Below are 27,009 nucleotides of genomic sequence, written 5' to 3' on the forward strand. Positions count from 1 at the left end.
GCGACAACTGGCTCGAGCCTGCACGCGGGCCCCTTATATAGCGGCGGCCGACCGAAGATCGGCGAAAATTTCCGAACTTTACCGATTCCTTTAAAAGTTACTTTTCCGCTGTAATAACTAATAATTTATTAATTTTCTTGACTTTTATCGTTAATATACTTTGCAAACTATTTGTTATCAATGATTTTAATTTGTTATTAACAATAAATTTATTAATTTATTAACTTCTTGTAAGTTCCGAATATATTCTAACACAAATACGTCGTTTGTTTAAGTAGTAGGCAATAATTTATTAATTTTTTCACTTTTATTATAAATATACGTTGCGAGCAATTTGTTATTAACAATATTAATTTGTTATAAACAATCAGTGTAATAATTTATAAACTTTTTGCAAATTATAGTTACATTTTGACACAAATTCGTTCCAAGTTCAAGTAATAGCCAGTAATTCCTTAATGTTTTCACTTTTATTATAAATTTACGTTGTGAACAATTTGTTATTAACATTAATAATTTGTTACTAACGATAAGTATTATAATTTACGTATAATAGTATATGTGTAATTATTACTCAAAATGTTCGAATTGATGCTGATAATACTATTAGTTTTTCATTAATTACAATCTTCTATGCAATTAATTTACAAATTATATGCACACTTTATGAAAACAATATCCTTATGAACATTCTCATATCATTTTTGTTCTTATTTTACTTCTAATTTTGTTCATAATTAATTATTCTGTTGGATCATCGTGCCGATCGTTGTTATCGAATCACGTACGTCGTCAAGTAAAAAATTGTATAAGAATGTTGCGCAAGGAGCCAGCTATGCGATACAGTTATAAAAGTTTATAGATTAATCGCAGAAATTGCATAATTTGTTAATTTCCCAATTATTCCCCAATAATTCCCAATCGCTAATATGGTCTTCTTTCCTTTTTTTATTTGGAGGTCCAGGAGGTTCAACAGCTAATTATGAGCTTAATTTTGGATCAGTTAAATGATCATGAGCTGATTTGCTCGTGCCACTAGACTTTTTATTTAATATCGCAGATTCTTCTTCATCTTCCTCTGCTTTTTTGCCAAATGATAAAAGATTGAAATTTCTGTAACAAAATTTTTCATTACAAAAAATAATACTATCATAGATAAATGCTACAAACATATATGATTTTTACTTTACCCATTCTGTTTTAGTTTTTAAACTGTCCTTTACTCCTTCACTTTCCTGTACTATTATCCTTGGTGGAATATCAGAAAATGGATTGTTCAATATTACAATTTTTATCAGTCACGAAGGATAAACTGGACTATCATTCTACAAAAAATAAGAAATATTATATTTATATTAATTCTTGATATATTTTTTTATAAACATTAAATTTACCTCATCTACAAGTGCTTCTTCAAGTTCAAGCATGTCATATATAGTTTCGCCAGTAACCTGACCAAAGATTGTATGTTTATTTTGCAAATCTAATTGAGAACCAAGAGTAAAGAAGAATTATGAACCATTGTCATCTTCTCCAGCATTAGCCACAGCAATTAAACCGCGACCACAGGAACGTAATCTGAAACAAACTGAAAAAAAGTATACAATCCCGTTAGAGAAAATTCCAATCTACACTTATATATAGAACAAAATTAATCAAAAAGCCTAATTTCGGAAATAGAAGCCAAAGAAGTCTATTACGCCACACGATTTCACGGCCACTGTCATATTCGGGACTACTTTTCGAAATCGCACATTTGAAACCGAAAGAAAATATCCAATCCCGTTAAACCAGAATTCTGTCTACACTGATAGACGAAAAAATCCGAATGCAAAAGCCTAATTTCGAAGATCTAATCCAAAAAAGTCAATTGCGCAGCACGATTTCACACCCACTGACACATTCGGCACTATTTTCGGAAAACACACACACGCAACGGAGAAAAAGTAATCAATCCCATTAGAGAAAATTCTACTCTACACTGTTAGCCGAAAAAATCCGAATCCAAACGCCTAATTTCGAAGATCGAATCCAAAAAAGTCAATTGCGCAATACGATCTGAGAGCCACTGACACATTCGGCACTATTTTCGGAAAACGCACGCACGAAACAGAGAAAAAGTAATCAATCCCATTAGAGAAAATTCTACTCTACACTGTTAGACGAAAAAATCCGAATCCAAACGCCTAATTTCGAAGATCGAATCCAAAAAAGTCAATTGCGCAATACGATCTGAGAGCCACTGACACATTCGGCACTATTTTCGGAAAACGCACGCACGAAACAGAGAAAAAGTAATCAATCTCATTAAAGAAAATTCTGCTCTACACTGTTAGACGAAAAAATCCGAATCCAAAGGCCTAATTTCGAAGATAGAATCCAAAAAGACAATTGCGCAGCACGATCTGAGAGGCACTGACACATTCGGAACTATTTTCGGAAAACGCAAGCACAAAACCGGAAAAAAGTAATCAATCCCATTAGAGAAAATTCTACTCTACACTGTTAGCCGAAAAAATCCAAATCCAAAAGCCTAATTACGAAGATCGAATCTAAAAAAGTCAATTGCGCAGTACGATCTGAGGGCCACTGACACATTCGGCACTATTTTCGGAAAACGCACGCACGAAACAGAGAAAAAGTAATCAATCCCATTAAAGAAGATTCTGCTCTACACTGTTAGACGAAAAAATCCGAATCCAAAGGCTTAATTTCGAAGATCGAATCCAAAAAAGTCAATTGCGCAGCACGATTTCACACCCACTGACACATTCGGCACTATTTTTGGAAAACGCACGCTCGACACCGAAAAAAAGTAATCAATCCCATTAGAGAAAATTCTACTCTACACTGTTAGACGAAAAAATCCAAATCCAAAAGCCTAATTTCGAAGATCTAATCCAAAAAAGTCAATTGCGCAGCACGATTTCACACCCACTGACACATTCGGCACTATTTATGGAAAACGCACGCTCGAAACCGAAAAAAAGTAATCAATCCCGATAGAGAAAATTCTACTCTACACTGTTAGCGGAAAAAATCCGAATCCAAAAGCCTAATTTCGAAGATCGAATCCAAAAAAGTCAATTGCGCAGTACGATCTGAGAGCCACTGACACATTCGGCACTATTTTCGGAAAACGCACGCACAAAACAGAGAAAAAGTAATCAATCCCATTAGAGAAAATTCTACACTACACTGTTAGACGAAAAAATCCGAATCCAAAGGCCTAATTTCGAAGATCGAATCCAAAAAAGTCAATTGCGCAGCACGATTTCACACCCACTGACACATTCGGCACTATTTTTGGAAAACGCACGCTCGACACCGAAAAAAAGTAATCAATCCCATTAGAGAAAATTCTACTCTACACTGTTAGACGAAAAAATCCAAATCCAAAAGCCTAATTTCGAAGATCTAATCCAAAAAAGTCAATTGCGCAGCACGATTTCACACCCACTGACACATTCGGCACTATTTATGGAAAACGCACGCTCGAAACCGAAAAAAAGTAATCAATCCCGATAGAGAAAATTCTACTCTACACTGTTAGCGGAAAAAATCCGAATCCAAAAGCCTAATTTCGAAGATCGAATCCAAAAAAGTCAATTGCGCAGTACGATCTGAGAGCCACTGACACATTCGGCACTATTTTCGGAAAACGCACGCACAAAACAGAGAAAAAGTAATCAATCCCATTAGAGAAAATTCTACACTACACTGTTAGACGAAAAAATCCGAATCCAAAGGCCTAATTTCGAAGATCGAATCCAAAAAAGTCAATTGCGCAGCACGATTTCACACCCACTGACACATTCGGCACTATTTTTGGAAAACGCACGCTCGACACCGAAAAAAAGTAATCAATCCCATTAGAGAAAATTCTACTCTACACTGTTAGACGAAAAAATCCAAATCCAAAAGCCTAATTTCGAAGATCTAATCCAAAAAAGTCAATTGCGCAGCACGATTTCACACCCACTGACACATTCGGCACTATTTATGGAAAACGCACGCTCGAAACCGAAAAAAAGTAATCAATCCCGATAGAGAAAATTCTACTCTACACTGTTAGCGGAAAAAATCCGAATCCAAAAGCCTAATTTCGAAGATCGAATCCAAAAAAGTCAATTGCGCAGTACGATCTGAGAGCCACTGACACATTCGGCACTATTTTCGGAAAACGCACGCACAAAACAGAGAAAAAGTAATCAATCCCATTAGAGAAAATTCTACACTACACTGTTAGACGAAAAAATCCGAATCCAAAGGCCTAATTTCGAAGATCGAATCCAAAAAAGTCAATTGCGCAGCACGATTTCACACCCACTGACACATTCGGCACTATTTTTGGAAAACGCACGCTCGACACCGAAAAAAAGTAATCAATCCCATTAGAGAAAATTCTACTCTACACTGTTAGACGAAAAAATCCAAATCCAAAAGCCTAATTTCGAAGATCTAATCCAAAAAAGTCAATTGCGCAGCACGATTTCACACCCACTGACACATTCGGCACTATTTATGGAAAACGCACGCTCGAAACCGAAAAAAAGTAATCAATCCCGATAGAGAAAATTCTACTCTACACTGTTAGCGGAAAAAATCCGAATCCAAAAGCCTAATTTCGAAGATCGAATCCAAAAAAGTCAATTGCGCAGTACGATCTGAGAGCCACTGACACATTCGGCACTATTTTCGGAAAACGCACGCACAAAACAGAGAAAAAGTAATCAATCCCATTAGAGAAAATTCTACACTACACTGTTAGACGAAAAAATCCGAATCCAAAGGCCTAATTTCGAAGATCGAATCCAAAAAAGTCAATTGCGCAGCACGATTTCACACCCACTGACACATTCGGCACTATTTTTGGAAAACGCACGCTCGACACCGAAAAAAAGTAATCAATCCCATTAGAGAAAATTCTACTCTACACTGTTAGACGAAAAAATCCAAATCCAAAAGCCTAATTTCGAAGATCTAATCCAAAAAAGTCAATTGCGCAGCACGATTTCACACCCACTGACACATTCGGCACTATTTATGGAAAACGCACGCTCGAAACCGAAAAAAAGTAATCAATCCCGATAGAGAAAATTCTACTCTACACTGTTAGCGGAAAAAATCCGAATCCAAAAGCCTAATTTCGAAGATCGAATCCAAAAAAGTCAATTGCGCAGTACGATCTGAGAGCCACTGACACATTCGGCACTATTTTCGGAAAACGCACGCACAAAACAGAGAAAAAGTAATCAATCCCATTAGAGAAAATTCTACACTACACTGTTAGACGAAAAAATCCGAATCCAAAGGCCTAATTTCGAAGATCGAATCCAAAAAAGTCAATTGCGCAGCACGATTTCACACCCACTGACACATTCGGCACTATTTTTGGAAAACGCACGCTCGACACCGAAAAAAAGTAATCAATCCCATTAGAGAAAATTCTACTCTACACTGTTAGACGAAAAAATCCAAATCCAAAAGCCTATAATTTTATAAATGAGCATTATGATCACCTTTGTTGACAATACTCCTTGAGAAAATTAGTTTCTAATGTATATTTTTCCATTGCTAATAAGATGAGTTTATATTCAGTTTCAAGTGTAATTATGATAAACGTGGAATGTTATTGTTAAAATTAAGACTGATTAAATAGTACTTTTAATAAAACAATTCACTTAATCTATGCTGTGATGGGTGTGAGAAATAAAACAATAAAACAATACAAATTACTATCACACATTTTCCTCTCTTCTTTTTATTCTCTTAACACTCCCATAAAGTATTTTACATTCTTTAACAAATTTGGGCCATTCAGTGGTTTAGTTAGACAATCAGCATTTGTTTCTTTATTTGGCATGTAACAAATTTGCAAGTTCTTAGTTTTTACTACATCTCCTATATAACAACATTTTTCTATGTAGGAGCTTAGATTTAATTTTCTACATTTATCCCATTCAATCTGTTCACATATCACAATCTTTCTCACCTTCTTTTCCAGTAGGACTTCGCATATCAGTCTATATATCCATACAACACATTTCATTGGTTTCTGTTCCTTTTCCAAATTCAAGACAATACACACCCTCAAATATCTTAATATTCCTTTCAATCTATTCATGTCCATCATTTTAAGATCATGGTTAAATTATAACAAACATCCTAATTGCAAATGAGATGTCTGGCAAGACATAAGTATTCAAATACATGAATTTCCCTAATAATTCTCGATATTCATTGAATTATGATGGATTTGTTCGTCCTTTCACCCCACTGCACTGCAGTGTTCTTGCTGGACTGAAATCATGTTTTATTTTCTTTTGATTTAAACAAACTGATCTTGTCTGACAAACTCACTTCTTATTGTCTAAGCATATAAGTACTTTTCAGTTTCTTCATAGATTAATTTTCTTCAAATGTCCTTTCCTCAGCTGACACTTTTCCTATAAGAGCAAGACCAATAATCACTTTCGCATAATCATCAATAGATAAGATGTACCTTTTACCTCTTTTTGACATTGGTTTCACTGGTCCAATCAAATCCATGTGTCACAGCCCCATTATTCCTGACGTTTCTATAGTTTCCTATGTGTGTTTCTACAGATTTTTGCCTTAAAGCAACATTCACACTCTATATTCAATTTATCTTTACCTTCCACTATTACCAATACCAATATCAACTATTACCAATTCTTCATTCTCCATCTCTTCAATGAACTTTATATTTGCATGTCAATGCCACACATCTTTCTCTGTTGATAAATATGCTGCTTCTTTTTTGTTTTTTGATTCTATCTCTTCTCACTGCTTTCATTAGAACTTCTTTCCTTTCTCTATGTACCTCAGCTCCATCAATCTGAAACTTAACAGATTAGTAATAATCAGTGATTTTGACCATTGATATTAATATTTATTTAGATCAGGAATACGACATACGTTTCAATCTCACTGTATTCTCTATATTCTGTTCTCATAAAAGGACATCATCTAAATTAATTTTATTCCCTTTTGTCTGCCTAAATCATCTCTCTTTTCTGAATTTTTATTTAATCATCAAATATTTCCATCCTGTATGTCATATGGTTAGCCAACCTAAAATTCAATAGCATATCATACCTTGCGTATTTTTATTACTGCTTCAACTTTTTCTAACTATAAAATATAATTCTTGATATCTGATGGCTCTACGCTAGTGATATTCCATGAATTCAATTTTTTCTCCTGTTACATGTGCTTGTTTATTTCAACCGAACATTGTCTTTTTGCAACCAGGTTCTCTAATTGACTTGTAACTAACTTATAACTAACTTACAGCTAGCTTATAACTAATATTTCAACTTTGGTGCGTAGCTCTTAGCTTGGTATCGGTTTCCAAAAATTATTCTTTGGAAAACGATACCAATTACCAGGTCTCACCACGAGGAGGTGGCTACGCATCGAGACCCGGACATGCGACCTAGTGGCGCAACCTACTGGTGTTTCCTGTATCAAGGGTGCCCTAATCTAACTTGGAGCGAATTAAGTTAAAATGACTCTACTGACACTTTATGAAATTTCATGTCTTATCAAAGGGACTTCGATTCGGTATACTAAAATTTATTACTCTACTGTCGCAACGCTAACAGACTTTAATATTTCTATGTTCCCACAATATTCGGGAATCAAATATGAAAAACGCGAGCAAAGGAAAACTAAGTTAAAATCGCGACGCGCCCGAACGAATTCGCGATTATTCGAAAGACCGACTAGCTTACGAGACGTACTCTCGCGTACAAGACAACTTCATGCCTCGGCATCCTCCTGATCGAACCTAGCCCATCCAGCCACCACAGACCCTGCCATGACTTACTCACGAACGAGAGTGATCGACGAACCAACGAAAGACCCTAAATCAAGCCGAGGGTCCCTAGCGAGGCCCTGTAGCCGGTCACGCAGGCCCCTGCCACATGGGGGAGAAATTAATCATCCCATGGGGTCTGACCGTAGGCCCATATGCAATGTCCGGCTACAGGACCCATACCCCGGTCGTGCACGCGCTGGTGCCAAGGACGACTAAGGCCGACAAACCCTCGGATTGATTCCAGATGAGTGCCAGCCCGCCGACCACCCTAGAACCGATGCATGACAAGGGTGGCAGTGGCGAGGGTGAGTGTCGGAACGAGTCGTTTGGATGACTTACGAAATATGGAGTTATCAAGTACACGAGAGTACGTCGCGTAGGCTAGTCGGTACTTAAGAACAGTCGCGATTATCGCGAGAACAATTATGTTCCATTTGGTAAACGAGAGGGATAAGAGAAGAAAGACAGCGAATTTATATATTTCGCTCCAAGTTGGATAGTTTACCTTTGTACAGGTAGCGCGCACATGAACCTTAGTCTAGGTATCTATCTTATATCTGCTTATAACTACTTAGGTCTAAACGCCCGCATCCCGCGTCGTCCAACGATGTCTTGTAAATCTTGCAAATCTTGAAAATCTGAAACAGAAAAATATATAAATCGGAAAGGAAACGGATTAGTAACAACATAAAAAATAAAAGGGAAACTAATATAAACCACAAAAATGTATCAAATGAAAGGAACTACTCAACGATGAGATACGAACAATTCAACGATAAGACATAAACAACCAAACGATAAGACATTCGAATATTATACAAAATATTCGAATTGTCAAATAAAAATGAATAGAAATGAAATCTGAAAGTCAAAAAAATAATTAATTCCTGAAAAAAGAAAAAATAATTAAATCCTGAAAGAAAAAAATAATGAATACCTGAAAATAAATAAAATTATTAGTAAATTGTTAAATGAGGTGAGGTGTGGGTGGGGTGGCTAGCCCCAACCACATTTCGAACCCCTCAGAAATTTATACGTGTCACTTCCGAAGTCAAACCGACAAATGAGTAGTGCACAGAAGCGGCCCTCGTTATATAGCCGCCGATCGACCGAGCTCCCCACCCCAATCAAAAATTTATAAACTTTACCGATTCCATTAATTATTATTTTTCCGCCTTAATAGCTAATAATTTATTAATTTTTTCATTCTAACGATAAATATACGTTGTGGCCAATTTGTTATTAACAATATTAATTTGTTATTAACAATAGGTGTAATAATTTATAAACTTTTTACAAATTATACGTACATTTTAACATATTTACCTTATAAATTCAAGTGATTGCCGATAATTTATTAATTTTTCTAATTTTATTATAAATTTACGTTATGAACAATTTGTTATTAACGATATTAATTTGTTATTAGTAGTAGATTTGAAAATTTATGCATACTTGATAAACTGTAATTGCATTCGCACTTCTGCATGATAAATTTCCATGATATTTATACCTATGTCAAAATATCTTCATTTTCTCGGTATTTTTGGCTAAAACAAAGTATTACACAAAAAGCAAAAACATTAGAAGATTCATTCTCATCTTAAAAGTTAAGTGGGAGTTTATTTTTTAGTAACTTTACATCAAAAAGTTATTTGTATTTCTGTATCGAATAGCACAAGGCTTTCAAAGAACAGATGGTTTAGAGAAATTTCTCATAATTTTGCGTTTAGTATAAAGAAGTACACGAGAACATATACATGTTATATATATAAAGACTACAGATTAAAATTCGTGTTGACCAGTGTTATTAAATAACAGATCACAACATCCAATGTAACATTTGTCTGATGCGAATCGAAATTATATTAATTTCTCTCTTCATATCGATAAGAAATATAATAAAATTAATACAACACAATATGATTTTTAATATTATTATTAATACAATATAATATAATATAATTCTTTGATATGCAACGAAATTTCAATAATTAATTTATGTATGACATGAGAGGAAAGGAAATTAAAAATCACAAAGCTAAAGAACAGAGAGAAATATCGTATTAACCTGATATCAAACAACTACTAACAAGAGAGGAACTCTTGAAATACTTTATCCTGAAACTCCAAATTTCATTCGTATACAAAGGATTAATTAATTCCTACGTTTAAAAGTCAATTCTTTCTATTCTTTTCACGTTCAGTAGGAAAGCAAGTGCATGGTCAGACAGCACATGGAGCATTTAACATCATGACTGCATTTAATCGTGTCGCTTTAAAAACTACGCGAAACATTCTTCGATTCCACGTCAATTTTTTTAAATTCATAGCTTTCCAAGAAATTCTCTTTTCATCTACAGTCACAGTTAATGCCATCCATAAATCTTTCACAAGTGGCGGATATTTCCATAACAAACCACTCTTTCGTGTTAAGTCTGTATGAATGGGCAGGAAGAAAAGAGTAATATGTTCGTTTCAGTGAAAAGATATATCGTGGCGTATGAATTACACACATATACACACATTTGTGTAACTGGAGCATATACGTTTCACTGATGTGGTAATCGATTCATTTTTTACTAGTAAATAATAAAATGAAAAGTATACATCATCAAAAACAATCAATATTTGAAATCAAATAAAAATTCTACTATCAAATATTCATAATGAACTCGAACATGAAAATATCACAAAATAGATGAGTTTGGTCGAAAATGAGTGATCTTCCTATGTTAACCCTTTGCACTCGAGAGGTGACCAGTTTTCCTTCAAAAGACTAGACCCCGGATGCTAAGGACTGCGCAATGTTTCCATCATTGGCACGACGCTTCATTCTATGGGAGAGACTTTGCGGCGACGCCTGCCGTAGCGAAAGGGTTAAATACCACTCGTCAGGATTTTGGATAGGTAAATGCTCATACGGTGCTCTTCACAGGAATGCGAGTACATTTTCTATGTCCTCGATTTCTACGAAATGTGGTGATGGAGTACGGAGGAAGTTGCTCTATAAACTCCTACTATAGTATACAACCCCCTATCTTGTTGATTTATCGCCTGTTGCACCTGCCATGAACAGCCATCCGACTATATCCTGCGTTTTGTTGGTTAGTAGTCGTCACTACTGGAGTTATCTCCAAAATTGTTTCTACAAATTATACTCTGACCATCCTTAAGCATTTGGTGTGGTCACCCTGAATTTACCGATGAAAAATAATTTATTAATGAACTATGATCAATCATTTACGTTATTACGAAAGGTATATCCAGTGATCATTGATTGACTACTGGATGAAACAGTTGCCGCGATACTTAATGGTCCATTTCGTTCCAAAATTGCTTCAAATGGTTACCTGTGACGATTCCGAATGCTTCTTTCCAGTTCCAACCACCATTTTTCAGAGGATGCGACGAAACCCATGACTCCACAGAATTTTCTACCTCGATCATTTTGAGGGCACTTAGAAAAATTTCCACGTTCGAGTAGGTAATTCAATCACGTAGGAATGAAACCCTAGGAGACATCTTAGCAACGATTGAACCAACAATAGAAAATAACGCAAAAGATCCAATAAAATGTCTAACAAACAGCAGCTGCGCGAGAGAGATGCCAAGAAGGTATCTAGTATTCAAGTGGACCGTGCAAGGATATAGAAAAAGGAACATGAAATACGCAAAAGGAGCCATGCCGAAAGAATTCCAATAATAATAATAAAACCAATAAGAATATGGGAGAACACCAAAATAGAAATTCAAGCAACAAAATGCGACCATAAAGATACTGAAAGAAAAGAATAAGCAATAAGCAATAAAAAAGGAATAAATTTCCAAGTTATATAGCTAGATGGGATCCAGCTCCAGCACGTGCAGATTTAAACTAAAATGTCGTCGACATGAAAACGAGATATATAGACATTTGTACACGATCGTCCATTCCCTTTACTACCATCCTCTTTGCCTTGATGCTTACACACCTAACAGTTCGAGTGGCATTTTGCATTACAAAATCGTGTCCCAATGAAACAACGATAGTGCAACGAGGAACTATCCAAATAATACAACCGGGGTACTTTATGTATGCTCGGACACGTAAATTGATTAAATGATGAAATAACACGATAAGGATAACAGAACTTGCTGATAGCAAATAATGCAAAATTACGGCTCTTGTTCCTGTTCATGCAAATGAGAAATTGTCAGAAACATTACATAACGTTATCAGCACACTTCACACCGGACTATTGTAGAGATTGGGATAGGTGGTGGTAAATAGAACTATTTATTAATCAATAATAATAAATTAACAATATGTGAGTGACGATTAAACACACGAATCTATATCGACTACGCTCAACTCAACGACACAATGACAACTCAGCCTGTTACAACTAATGGCTCACAACTAAAACACGACTAAAACTGTTTATTAATAACTCCTCTTAATAACTCTCTCTCTCTCTCTCTCTCTACAGAACTGTTCTAAAGACTGTTTCCTAAAAATTGTGGCTTCACGCCCTTGCACCCTTATTTTAACCATACGCTGTATCCTCTTTCATACTCAGGCCCTCTTTCTCAATCACGCTTTTCTCACGCGCTCTTCACAGCCGTGCCCTCAGTGGGACACGTAGCCTAAACATTGTCAGACGCATTCCTAGGCACTCTTCACTTACAACCGATTCTTCCATAGATACCCCATTCATACGATCCTTCCGCACGCACTCCAGATAACACCCTGAACGCTCCAGCCAAACCCAAGACCGCTGTTTATTATTCTGCGATACTACACTATTATACAATTCCCGTTGTATTCCTATTCTATCATAACGTTGGAACATACGTATACCTTACATATATCGTTATGGCTTTCTGGTAACTCAGGAGGAATCGATACCGCATTAAATTCGATTGCGATGCTATGGCCAATAGCTTCGAGCTCAACAGCACCACCTCCATTCGAAAACCGGGGGGATGGAAAAATGACGGGTTTAGTTAGACAGCTGAAAATCGAATAGCAGATGTATTCGTTCCATCACTTACGTCTGATATCATTTCATGATATGAAATTTCGAAAACCTTGTATATCGGAGGCCTCACGAGAGCATGGTGCAACTGACAGCTAGTCTACGCGTGGAAGAGCGAAATCAAATTAAACAGATCAGTTTCACAGATTATCAGAGCAACGCAGAATAGAATGTTTAAATTTATTCGACGCAATTGTGAAATAACTTTCCTCGGAATATTCCGTCCTTCTTTTCCTTTGTTTAATATTCCTCGCGAGGAAGCCACAGTCTTCGCGTCGAAGATGATTCAAGAGATGCAGAAACAAGGTGCTTCGTGGAAAACCGAGAAAGAGGAAGCGATCATGGGGTTGGAGAAAATATCGGTTCTATTCGTTTGATTAAGTTACGTAGGCTATATGTACCTCGAGGACCATATTTCACGGCAGTTTCATTTTTCTACCGGACGTCAGCTCCGATCGGGTGGAATTAAAGTTACGAAAGCGATCTGTTTCAACGAATGGCTCGTAAGCCATTTTATAGCCCCCTCTTAAATTCAAACTTTGAATTTGGCGAAAGAGCAAACGAGTTAGTGAACCTTTGACACTGCGTCCCTGAGAACTTAAACTATGTATCGAATACCACGTTTCGTTCCCAAGTTCTCAAGACAACTTGGAAGCTTGCTGGTACTGCCTTTGTGCACCTCGAAGATAAGATCGCAGTGTTTGATCACTGCTCCATCGGGCTCTGATAATTTTTATCAGCTAAATTGACTCGCGTTTAATTTTCACGAAAGTCAAACGGAAAATTAAATCCCTGCAGAACTGTGATTTTCGATAGCAAATATTAGGAGTTTTAATTATCGTATATCGAAGATACTGTTTGCTCTTGGATATTTAATTAAAATTTTGAATAATATATCGCATATGTTATATTCCCGTTTATTTATTTCGATTTCATTTGCTGATCTGCAAGATAAAAGAAACCAGCGTATCATGATTTATTATCATGGTCATTAAGCCCCTGATTAGTCGTTTCAATTACACAATTTAAATGACGGGATCTTTTATTGTAAGACACCTAATAATCGTTCGAATTACTTCATCGACGCAAATGAACACACGGACAAACAACAACATGGAATAACATAGAAGTGCCAAGCAAGATTGAGGTCGATCGATAGAGGAACACTTAACAGGAATTAAGAACTCGATGAATGTATTCAAATGAAAAGTTTTGAACACGGTATGCCGTGCTGTGAGGAAAAACTAGATGAAATTTCGTGCAGACCCTATTGTTTTTCGTTTTCATGCATTGTCGACAACGTGAAAATGAAAGTTTAATCTAGCCCCTTGGTCTCTATTCGACCAATTTCCCTTCAGAGGGTCTCCATTGCGTCCCGTTATTTTCTTTGCCTTGCGAAATGAACACGAGTCGACGGCCTGGAACGTCATGAAATTCTCTACAAACAAAATTTAATGAATAAAAGAACGATGCAAGTTAACGATATAGGAATTAAATTGAGTTGTGTAACTCAAACAGTTTGTACGTATTAATCATCTCACTTTAATTATTATTAATTAACATTAGAACTGACCATCCGTGATGAATGTTTAATTATTGAAAATACACACAGATGCACCTAGAGATAATAATAATTAAATTATAATTACACTTTTACCTGGATAAAGCAGTGAAAGGAAATAATTTATATTTTTCCATAAACAGATGCTGTTCTTGTATTTATTTATGTATTTCAATTACGAAATCAGTCACTTTTAATTGACTGGTATTTCCAGTGTTTAACTTTTGAAATGTTCTTGGAAATTGAAGAAAAGAGAAGGAACGCGGCTGTGAATAAAGGGAAAAATAAAAGTGCACTGTTCTTTTGTTATCACAGGTTTCCACAGTACAGTACTTGGTGCACAGCGTCTCGTTGCAGAACGGCTCTGTGGAGCAGCTTTCTGGTACCCTTTGTTGTATGTGCACCTAGCTATTTCGTATTCAGGGTAAGCAACTTGGTCACTTAATGGCCAAATATCAACTCGACGATCTAGGGAGCGTAATCTCAGATCGGCTTTCAATCGCGAATAAAATTTCAACGACTATTCAGAACCTTTAATTGTCAGATACGAGAGCAACCGGTGAACGAAAATGGCACCCTGGAAATCTTATACATCGTCGACGCGGAACGCTCGCAGCAAAAGGAGTTCTTCCATCAGCTGAATCTCTGGGTGCTGGGAGTGGTCGTGAAACTTTTACCATGTGCCATTCTCACCGTCATTAGCTGCTGGCTGATCAAAGCTCTTTACAGGTAATTTATCAGCTGCGACCTCGTATGAAACGAGATCAAAATTTACCGTTAAACAGTAACAAACTCAAGCTTTAGGTTGCTTGCTATACTTCCCTTTACCCTTTTCCGCGCCGAAGAAATTCGTTACATCGACGTCATCGCGCACAAAAGCCGTTTAATTGATAATACGCGATGCATATTCAACGAGAATGATTCAATTCGTTGCTCGATCAATCAATTTCGGAATAATTTACTTAGCTAGCAAAACAGGCTAAGTCCTAACAAGCCTGTCCTCGTAGAGTATTATGCAAAAGTTTGCGAAATTGATTATCGAGCCGAAACAATTTGTACGTTCCAGAGCAAAAGGGAGGAAGGAGGCCTTAAAAAGCTACAATCAATGCAATAATACCATGAATGTGGGCAACGGTCTGGTCCAAAGAAGACCAAGCAGATCCGAGAAGAGAGCCAACAGGACGACCAAGATGCTCGTTGCCGTGTTACTCTTGTTCTTGGTCACAGAGATACCTCAGGGTATCCTTTTCCTTCTATCGGGTGTTCTAGGCGACAGTTTCTTCCTCAACTGCTACAACAATTTGGGCGAGGTGATGGATATCCTTGCCCTTTTGAACGGCGCTATCAATTTCATCCTCTATTGCTCCATGTCCAGGCAGTTCCGCACCACGTTCGGTCAGCTGTTCAAACCAAAGATCATGAAGAAATGGCAACCCGCCACGCAGCAGACAGACGTACAGAGCACTTACGTATGATGCAGGCTGAATGTTCTACAGACCACGCGTCTTTAGAAGTTGCACATCTCCTGGGAAGTAGCCCGAAACTTCCTCTGATTTGGGTACCTCCTGCCAAAGGTGGAGTAGATCTGATTGATGAGGAAACGATGCGTCATAGGGTTGACGAGGTGAACTGTTCCTTGGGTAAAGTAGTAGGACAGCCGGTGTCTAAATTCCCCTCGAATATCATGGTCCAACTAATGATCCTACGAGTGGTGTTCATAACATAGTGCCATTAAATTTCCATTGTAAGAGAATCTTCAAGGAAGATTGCGAAAGCTTCGCAGTTTTTAACTCCGTCTTGTCAGTTGGTGATTAATGGTACTAGAGACTGATACTTGTTGAAGCTGCTACGTAACTTTTTCAGATAGATAGAGGTGATTAAAGAAGATTAGAGATATGTGAAGTATTAAATCATAATTGATATTAATGTTCTTACGTTTTAAACGGAACCGCGTTCCTTGAGTACAATCTGATTGTCTGAATTAGTACTTCGGTATATAGACCACACGATTTTTCATTAAAATTGATAAACGGTGTGCATGTAACGTCGATGTCGTTATACGATATATGAAAGCCCAATTGCAGAAAATAAAAAACGTAACGTAGAAGAGTTTTATAGACGAATAATATATAAAAGAGAAACAGCATTTCTAGTGCCATCGTGTATAAACAGCGAAAGTTCGGAGCCTTGGCTCGTAAATATTTAAAGATAATTCAATTCGCTTCTAAGTTTCGAGCTATTGCTGCGAATCGCAGATCTGTTTGGACGGAAGTAAATTCGATCTCGCGCTAAACTTCCGGTAACGAGACGTGGAAAAGTCTAATATGTACTCGGGTTTAATTAAAACCCATAGCTTTAACTTAAAATAATTTCGCTCGTACATTCCATTTCATATATATTTTCTTAATTAATCAGCTCTCATTTTTTACGAAATATGAAATCACCCAACGATATCAATATTGTGTAAACACACGTGTGGAAATTAATATTAATATTTATATAGTAATTATAAGAAATTAAAAACGAAACGATTTTGAACAAGCGTCTCAAAATAAATCTGTGATTTATCGATATTTATTTGTCATACGTTTCCATCCATTTATTGTCGTTCCGATAATTTAAATTTGTTAATATGTCAATTACACTATTGCAACACGTATTTTCCTATAATTTCAGTTCTCACAGGAGTTGTACAAGCTTATTTGCAAAACAAATTGTTGCGATGTTCTACGAACCATTTGGTTTAATAAATTATGCATAACACCGGCCAGGAAACGAAACGGCGACGTATTAATGTTGGATACTTGACAACGAACGATCATTACGAGTCACACATACACCGACGTCCAAATATTTGCGCGTCAAACTATTAAAGTTGTTATTAAAGTTGTACTAATTAACATAATTAATGTAATGAATATATTAAGCTTAACGCTACAACTATACATAGCAAAGTTAGCGATAATAACTTGTTGTTGTATGATTTTGTATAAAAAGCAAAATAACGGATGGATTTTTGGCTATTGAGCCCAGCTAAAAATCTGTCCCTTTCAGTGTACACTGTAACGGCAAATTATTTATAAATTATTTCATGATTACAAATAAACGTTTCTGTACTGAGTATCGTTTTTCGTTATCTCCCTTCTTCTATTTTATACAAAATAAATCTAATATGTGAGAACAATCAATAAAAGAAAAATCAATAGCGCGTGTTTACTTTCCCTCGATTTCTCTCTCGAATAAATGTTTCTGTTTTATTTGCCCATTAAATATCCTCACCCTTCAAGATTCCAATATTTCCATTTTTATTCGTTGTATGCAGAATTCGTTCATTGAAATATTTTTGCCTTCGGAAATAATTGAGAAAGATAATTGAAGTATGCGAAGTTGAAAAATATCTCGATATTTTGTTAAACACAAAACATCGAGAGATCTATAGATTATTGTCCCGTTAATATTTTCCAGATATATAGAAGCGATCAGAAACTATTCGATTCAGTGGATACTGTATCATACGCGATCACCTATCATTAACATCGGGAACAAAGAAACTAATACTAATCGGAGATCGAAGAGATTAAAATTCATCGAAACGTTTGCACTATGGGATAGGTCCAGTTAATTGCGAGGAAATAATTGAAACATTAAATCGATTTTCTATCCTAGTTAGTCCCATATACAGACGTATAGACGTAGTAGCTGGCCTAACCAAAACCGTAGAGCAAACAGCGTTATATACATACAGACGGATATACAATTATGTAAATGATCGATCTGTTCTCGACTTTCCCATATTGCATCATGAATATTCAGAATATTCTGAACTATATAAAGGCAGAGATATTCGCAAGTTCAAGTATAGATAATTTTGTTTTCGTCGAATATTTGTGATGTAAATTTCTATTTCATCCACCGAAATTGCTGTTCCCTCTTGTACGATACCGATTTACCATCAGTTCCCACATCTTCCTTATTCTTCCACGGGAAATTTCTCTTCCAACATACCAGAAGTATAATATTCTTCGAAATTGCTCCTCTTCAAATACGTATCACCCGATTCCCCGACATTTTTATTCCGTCGATATATCGATCGAATGGAAGCTGGAGGTTCGGCGAATTTGAAACTTCGCTGGTCCAACATCAGCTGATTGCGGTCTTGTAGTAAATTCGGTACAAGCTTTACTCTTCTCCGTCATTTTGGATATTTCGAAGGCGACCTGAATAAAAATTCATTTTCAAACGTCTTCATTAAAAAAGATTCGTGAAAGAATGTTTGCTTTCTAACATTCGTATCCCCTGCACGTTTTGCTCGACTATTCTCTTTTATCTTCCTCTTCGTGTTCGTGAAAGATATTGGAAGTGGAATTCATTCGTTCCCCAAACCATTCACCTTTCCTAAAATTAAAAAGGAATATAAATATTTTTCGAATCGATCAAATGGAATTCGCAATTAGAAAAATACGTACCACAACAGAGGCAAAAGGTAATCTGCATTCCTAGACTCGTCTCGAAGCGACTTGACTCCTGTGATAAAGAAAACGAGGATAAAATCGCCAGTTTGACTCGAATGTATGGTTACCACGGAATAGTGGAACGCTTTTGCTATCTGTAGTATCCAACCACGGTTCAGCTCCCGTTTTATTCACGGTTCCCAGGAGCTTTTTCTCTTTCTACTTTCCAATCCTCTTTATTCGTTCGCACCGACACCACTTGATCAATCTGAAATGACATTCAAGCTCGGCACATGCAAATCACGTTAACTGTATTCCACGTTATACATTTCTCTATCCATCCAATCAAACAAGTTTTATATTATATATATACACATATATTTTTTGACACTTTTCCCTAGTCAATCAGGTTAATTTTGAGCGATATAAAGATTGTTGACTATTGGTCAGTGTGCAGATTCAAAACAAATTCTTCCAGTTGATAACTTGATTAGAGCAATGAGAATTGAGAGTGAAGAAAGAAAACGCAGGAAATTACAAATTTTCCTTTACCACGAAATTTTTGGTTTTTCAGAAAACCAGTTATACTTGCAATTGTACCTAGATCTGTGCTCTTCGCGAAGGTATCAGCGAATACACAGTGCACAATGCACTGTTTGTTAGATTGGAAGGAGAATTTATTGGTTGTCCATTTACTCGTATCTCTCAGATGTGTATTCGTCGTCTTTTCTAATCGAGTTCCTCCTCATTGATAGTGTGTGAAGTAGCTCAAGAACGAAACACTCATCTTCCATCCATTTACTATTCCATTCTACTTACTTCCTTCTCGATGGATATAAATTAATTACTCGCATTGGAACCAGTTGCATGTACCACCTTTTCCGTTTGCGTGAATCAAGTTTGAGCTTTTCGAACTTGTTCCATCCAGGTTCCTAATCGATTAAGATAAAATTGACAAGTGGAAAGAGTCAATTTGATTGTAAGAAAGAATCTAAAAATGGTAAAGTACAACGCTTGAACGTATAAATTAATAAGTAGAACGCTTCAGCTTAAAGACTCTTCAATGCATTACACGATTGTACAGTGCTTCATTAATTCCCTTGAATTATTTAGAGCTCTCATTATTTTCCTATTATCAGATGTCTGTCTGTACCTCGTTCATAATGCGAAGCCCAAGAATATTCATTATGAAACTATAGCACTGCGATGACAAAAGGGAAACAGAGAGGAGAACAGAGAAGAAAAGTGGAAGCCTTAAACGCTAGAACAGTGGAGGCTGAATCCTACATGGCTAAAGCATAGTTAAGGAATACTGACAACTTTAAATAGTTTCCTTGGTATAAATCCCTTTGATGATGATAATTGGACCGCAATGAGACATTAGTTATTATAGAATTAAAATATAGAATACTCATTTCAGGACGATTTATAGTATCCTTTTCAATGCCACGAACATGAAAGACATTTAATTACCAAAAGACATTCATGTTTAACCGAGTTTAAAATGATCATAAGTGAATAGTATTAAACCTACTTCCGTCAACGCAAATTGCAATTTCCCACAAGATTTTCAAATATGGAACGCCTCTCTTACGATTTTTCATCTAGTTAGGTAGACACATAAACGTAATAGAAATTTATCATGAAATACGCTAGAATGCTCATAAAATTTCTAGTAACAGCACAATCAAATATTCAAGTTGACTTCCCTCGTTTCCTCCTACTTGGTAAGATAATATTTAAACGAACGAAACACTTCAAGCGTTATGGTATTTGTCTTAAAATTCGACTTTCGATAGACGAAAAAGCTCCAAGATTCTAAAACTACCTGTATTTTGTCTATTTAATCGCTTCACGGTTTAGCGTTGCATAAACGTACAGGGTAATACAAAATATTCGAAAGCTCAACTTCAATGAGCGTAAACTCATGTATTAAGTAACCATTAATCCTAAATAACTCGAAATAGTGGTTGTTCAAACTCTTAATTACGATATACGTTCATGTCCTAAGCAAACTCAATTTCATACATGATAAATCATTTAAAGAAAATTAAAACAACTAATCTGGCATAATAAACAGGTAATTTGTCATTTGAGTATAATTGAATTATTTCTCTAATAAAAAAAAAACATCAAATGGAAAAGTTCATACCGCAAAAATGTGAAATAATTTTAAACTGCAAGTCAACAAAGATGTATCATTTTATCAATGTATTTCCGGAACCTTCCAGGCTTTACTCTTTATTAATCCTTGACACTTTCGAAACAGTATCCATTGGGAATATAAGTATGAGTTAATGTACCGTAGTCATTTAGAAAAACTTAAATGAGAAAACTGGTTCTCCTTGGCACGTGGAATATTAGACGAGCAAGGATAAGCAATAAAGTATTCAAACACGATAATACATACAAGGATCCGTAATAAATAAGGAAAATCTAGAAAATGAAGAATCTTGATTGATGCTGCACTTAATTCTATACATTTACATCTGATTTGCTAATTTATTATACCTTCAATTTCCATTTCTGTTTGCTTATTTATATTTTAAATCTGCTTGTTTTCTTCTTCATTTGTTTCTACTATCGTATGTATATATCCAGCTTAGTTATTTAAAATTTTGTTAAATTATCTATGGTTTATGTACCAACATATTTCATAGGAATTGTTTAAAATATGAAACGCGAATGAGAAGTTTCATGTATACAGTAATAAAGGCAGTTACGAAACATTAACAAGCATTGAAGAAATTTTGAAGACAAAATTTTGAATTCTAAGAAGCAGATGCCTCGTTTCAAACTTCGTCCGAGTTAAGTACCCTCGGCTCCTCCTCCTGCGTGTTGCTCGTTCTTCCCTGTTGAAGTTTCGTTGCCAGTTTCTTTGCGGTCTGCGTTATCTGCAGTAACAAATAAAGGGGGGAGGAAGAGGAATTAAGGCAAAACAGCTTCCGTTCTCAAGAGTCCTCACCTGCGCGTCCACCTCGATCACAGCCGTAATGTCATTCAGTGCCGTTAAAAGTTCAGTCGCGATACTTCTTTTGCCCAGTACCTCTAATACTATTGCGTAATTAATTAATACCAGTGGCTCTTGTGGCGAGAGAGCATGAGCCTTTTCCAACACTTTCTCTGCACCCTCCAGATCATCTAGACGCTTCAGAGCAACTGTAACAAAGGATTCGACTTTTTCGTTACTACCGTTTATTACCTTACTCAATGGTGACGATAGGAGAAATGGAACAGATGCAGTTAGAATTTCTTATGCAACAATGACACAGCAGTTTCGTTTTTATCATTCAAATAATGCTGTGGTACCACTAACATTTTTTGTAAATTTAATGCGAATGTACTTCAGTATTGAAAGCGTTTCCTGTTAAAAGCTATGTCTGTTCTGTCATAACAAATTTAGAGAAAATCGAAGAAATATGTGAACGACGAAAACGGAAAGGTCCGCAATACTATACTTGTGAGTACTTTTATTTATTAAGTTAAAATAAATTTGGAATCAAAGCAATCAATTTCCATTTTAATTTTATATTTGTGATGTGTACTCGTCGTGCAAATTTATATTGATTTGTTCGTGATAATGTATTCATTGAAGAAAGAGAATCTAGCAATCTTCTTTAAGCAATGTTTATTCAGTTATTCGTAACTCTTCTGCATTTATCGAAATTATATAAATCCCAACTCTTCTTAAATATAATTTAAAAAAATATAAGAAATCTTACGTCCAAGCAAGAGATATGGCATTGAATTTTTTGGGTCAGCACTAACCGCAGCGCACAAATAAATTGCTGCTGAGGCTGGTTGGCCAGTGGTCAGAAAAACCATGCCCAAATTATAAGCGGGCAGAAAGGCCATAGAATTGAGGTAGTGAGCTCTCTTCAAACAGCTAATTGCCTGGAAGTAATTAGAGCGTTAAACTCATTTGTCCGATTATTACGGAAGCACGATTAATGAATAGCAAGTGCACAAGTGAATCACACGAAGCAGGCATTGTACGAAATCAAATGTTAATTATATCATAAAGCGACGCATACATACTGAAAATAATAATAAAAATCGATCGATAGAAATTAGAAATCAAATTACAAGAAATATCTGTCGAATTTGCTTGATCGTTCAAAACGTAACCGAGAATTCGATTCCTTAAGTAAATAATAAACTTTGAATTAAAACCTTAAACGAAGAAAACTTATGTCTTAACATCCCTATTTCTTTCTCAACCTGTAGGAGAATATTGCTCATTCTTGCGCTTCTTATCGACGACAACGAAGGTATATAACTAAATCTGAGTTTTAAAGTTAATCCACTTAACTTCGAAATCTCGGCCGACTAACTAAATCTAGTTGAATAACAGCAGAGTAGATTAAACAACTTTCGTTCCGTGCACACTACTGTTTGGAATTTAAGTTCGAATTCGGAACTTCAAAAATATATCATAAATGAAACACTTGCTTATACATACGTTTGTAAAGTATTTCGTGTAACTTTATTTTTCTCTAACATCATAAATAAACTTCCTCCTCGAAAGAAATTAAAAAATTTCTATTATTTAATTATTGATAAAAAATTCAATTGCATTTCAATCATCTGAATCGTCAAAATAGATTGTAACTTTCTTTCTTAATGGTGATCTAGGTTTCCTATTAGAAAACAACCTAGCACATAATGTGAATTCACTGATTTTCTCCTGCTTCGACTGTAGCAGTCCATTGCACACAATCCCTTAATTGAGTTCCTCTGGGTCGCAAGTGTGTCCCGGCCGTCATTCTGAGACTACGTTGTCTACGAGCACCACCCCCTTTAATGAACTTAAATTAATTATCGTCATTAAATTCGGCAGCATGCACCGATTCTCCTTGTTGTGAATAAAACCCATGCCGGTTCACGATTTGCCATATTCTCAGAATAAAATGTTGTGAATTGTGAATTATGTTCTAGTGGAGTGCAAGCAATATGACATGTCACGAAACTATCTCTTTTTCTAAGTGTTAATTTACATTATTAATTTTCTGCTGTATATTACTGCTGAAAGTAATCACGATTGACTTCTTTTAACTTCCTTATAAATTTTGATAGCTTCGCAATAATAATAACATATTCAAAAATAATCGAAAAATATCTAAATAACTTACAGCCACGAATTTTTGCTTGCCGTAAAAGCACATTCCGACGTTGTTCCATAAAGCATACGATTCTGGAATCGATTGTGATGCTAGTTTATACTTCGATAATGCCACATCATACTCCTGGTGGTTCTAAAGAATCAACAGTTTAATCTGTCAAATAAAATTTGAAAGCATCATATGCCTTTAATTAAATTCTTTAAGTATATTATTAAAATATTACGCATGTTTTACGTTAGAAAGACTGCTGTCATCTCTAACCCACGCATTGCTCTATGAAAATTTATCTTATTTTATCAGCTGTATTTATATCCATATGAAATCGAATACATTACAAACAAGCAATACGAAAAAGGAAGACACTAACTTGAATTATGTAAGCTATCGGTAAAATTGCCTTGGTGCAATGTGGAGAATGAGCAACTGCATTTCCAAATTGTTGAAATGCTCGTTGAACATCGTTAATTTTAAGATACAAAAGACCCAATGCGGATGCAGCTTTGATGCTTTCCGGATTTCCGCTGAAAAAGAAGACGAATCAGTGATAAATACAATGTGAAATAACAGTATTTCCAGGCTTTTCATAATTATTCGTAAATATGATTTCCCTTAAGCATTTTCACGTTTTAATAATGCAATAGCTCAATTATTGCATTCGAGTCAACCAAACATTACAAAAGCATTTTTATGACAATTAAAAATGATGCATCTTTTCAATTGTTTAGTTAAAACAAGTAAAACTCGAACTATATGCTTAAGATTATCTCTTTTATTATCCTTTTATTCCTTAAGCATTAGAAGTGCTTATGTCAATACCGCTAAAAAACAAAAGAAATGTAATTTTAATCAACGTCGTGGTAAATTATCTACTGAAGTCATTCCTGTTTGTTCTGCATCTTTTATAATCTGAGATCTGTAAATGGAATTTGCAAAGAAAGGATGAACATAATACACCGGAATGTATCGTAAACAAGAACATTCGTGCCGACAATCTTGTAATGCGAGAATTAAATCTGCGCGTGTAAGATATTCGTGAAGTCAGACGAGCATTCATCATAAAATAACGAGGAATGATTTGTATACCTAAGAGCAGCCGTGTAAGCGTTTTGGGCCTCTGTAACATGATCTTCAAGGAGACAAACTTTTGCAAAAGCAATATACGGTAATTCATTTTTCGTCAACTCAATCGACTTTTTTAAATACTTTTTCGCTTCATACAGTTTCCCCAACTTCATGTAACATTCCCCTAGAAAAAAATGACCAATCTTTGTAAACTTCTATATAAAGACTAAGTTATTTATTATTAATTATATTTGTGAATAACAATTATAATTCTCTCAAAAATTCTACATTATTCTTATTGTATTATCAATAATCAATCGTCGTAATAATCTATATCTAAAACATTTGATGTGAAACAGTTTAATACATGCCTAAGTTAAAATAAATTTCCCAGTCTGGTATACTTGATAATTTCTCAGCTTCCAAGTACGTATCGATTGCATGTTTATGACTTCCCATTATCAAACTATTGAATAACATATTAAATATTAAGATAAAATTGTTGAATTTACTCCAATAAATATTAATAAAAATTTAAACTAAACTTTATTTATAAACTCACAAAAATTAAAAATATTAGTTAAAACATAAATTGCGCGTGTTTTTAAAATCATTTTATTTCAATTGAAACAACGGACATTTCTTACGCTACAATGTAATTAGATCGAGTACTGCTCTACTAGTATCTAAATCTGATTTCGTTCTCGAACAGCATATCCGAAATCAAATTTCCGTTACTTACAACGATTTAGCTATTTGCTTCACATTATTAATGTTGGTTGAATTGACGTTATAAGCGGCCTGAAAACAGTTCAACGAATCTTGAATTTTTCCTTCTCTTCTCAGTATTAAACCCTACAAAAAGTAAAAAAAAATAAGAATTTCAATATTACTATTACTGTAGACTATAATTATTAGAAATGATTAACAAATGTGTAAACATCGCTTACTTTTAAATAATTCGCGTACTCATTATGTCCATTCGACCTTGTTAATTCCTGTTCGATTAATACTTTACAAGTTTTGTACTCGTGTCGAGTATAGTGGCGATGCAACAGCCAATTGTTGCTTTCTATAGCTGATATTTCAGGTACTAATATAAAGACAATAAAAATATCACACTATATCATGAAATCATAACAAAATATACAATTACGGAAATAACAACATAATTATTATTTATATTGTAATTTATGAAATGATTTTTAATATTTTTTGGAAAATATTTGCTACTTGAAATATGTAAAAAGACACGATATCAATCACAGAAAATCTTGTAATATCAATAATTTTGTTGGCATTTCGCAATCTTTTTAAGAAAATATATTAGTCAATGATATTTAATCATAAATGTAAATATATTTATCATATCGCGTAATAATTATATATGTATGTATGTTTTATCTCTATCTCAAAAGAAACACACCTTTTTTTCCTTTGTCATTTTTCAATCGTTGCGAGATTATCGTTTGTTGTTGAATACGACCATTACTGAGAATATTGTTAGCCATAGGTAAAACGTAGAAGTTATCCACGAGTATGTTTCAAACTATTCTTTTATACCTACACGATACCCTAGATTCGCTTGCGTGTTGTTGCTGTTGTTTGTCATGACAACCCTTGTTTTAAGTCCCCTTTACAAAGAATCAATCAAAGAAGAATAAACTATTATGTATGAAAAGTTTCTTAATCTTTATATTAAACATTGAATAAATTTACCTTCTTATTAAAATGTCTATTTTTAATACAAAATGGCAAGTTCAAACGTTAATTATTAAATTGTTTTCATTCCCGCGCATTTTTCTTTTTTTTTCACATACAAACTAACATAGGTAGTTGAAATCGAAAATTAAAATTAAAATAGGTACTAATTTTTACTACCTTTATTACACAGTTCTCTCATTTATAAATAAACATATGCGAGAAACATATGCAACCACAAAAG

The 27,009-nt window shown here is 35.1% G+C and overlaps 2 protein-coding genes and 1 long non-coding RNA gene across 3 annotated transcripts in view; 1 reads left to right on the plus strand and 2 right to left on the minus strand.

The window, feature by feature from the left end:
* The window catches only part of LOC108549745 (sex peptide receptor), a 28,203-nt gene extending 12,300 nt beyond the window's left edge, over window positions 1-15,903 (plus strand). Inside the window, 3 exon segments of the mRNA XM_017903240.1 lie at window positions 14,744-14,852; window positions 14,973-15,157; window positions 15,495-15,903. Coding sequence (XP_017758729.1) covers window positions 14,744-14,852; window positions 14,973-15,157; window positions 15,495-15,903 — 703 coding nt within the window.
* A 2,661-nt stretch (window positions 15,904-18,564) lies between these two features.
* On the minus strand, window positions 18,565-18,971 carry LOC108549756 (uncharacterized). Its single transcript, XR_001890360.1, has 3 exons — window positions 18,895-18,971; window positions 18,714-18,823; window positions 18,565-18,645 (listed from the first exon to the last, which is right to left on the minus strand). It is a non-coding gene; the product is annotated as an uncharacterized LOC108549756 (long non-coding RNA).
* A 2,700-nt stretch (window positions 18,972-21,671) lies between these two features.
* On the minus strand, window positions 21,672-26,575 carry BBS4 (Bardet-Biedl syndrome 4). The gene is made up of 10 exons (XM_017903246.1): window positions 26,491-26,575; window positions 26,015-26,157; window positions 25,807-25,919; window positions 25,436-25,530; window positions 25,086-25,248; window positions 24,370-24,523; window positions 24,012-24,134; window positions 22,602-22,773; window positions 21,845-22,038; window positions 21,672-21,773 (listed from the first exon to the last, which is right to left on the minus strand). The coding sequence occupies exons 1-10, from the start codon at window positions 26,573-26,575 to the stop codon at window positions 21,672-21,674; spliced, it is 1,344 nt and encodes a 447-aa protein (XP_017758735.1).
* Window positions 26,576-27,009: the final 434 nt, after the last annotated feature.

Source organism: Eufriesea mexicana, unplaced genomic scaffold (assembly GCF_001483705.2).
Source record: "Eufriesea mexicana isolate 0111107269 unplaced genomic scaffold, ASM148370v2 scaffold2208, whole genome shotgun sequence".
Classification (NCBI taxonomy): domain Eukaryota; kingdom Metazoa; phylum Arthropoda; class Insecta; order Hymenoptera; family Apidae; genus Eufriesea; species Eufriesea mexicana.

Coding starts and splice junctions, on each gene's coding strand:
- BBS4 (XM_017903246.1), bottom strand. CDS start 26,575: ATGGCTAACAATATTCTCAGTAATGGTCGTATTCAACAACAAACGATA. Junction 25,531..25,806: donor AAGCAAATAGCTAAATCGTT/GTAAGTAACGGA, acceptor GTTATTCAATAG/TTTGATAATGGGAAGTCATA. Junction 24,135..24,369: donor CGATAGCTTACATAATTCAA/GTTAGTGTCTTC, acceptor TTGATTCTTTAG/AACCACCAGGAGTATGATGT.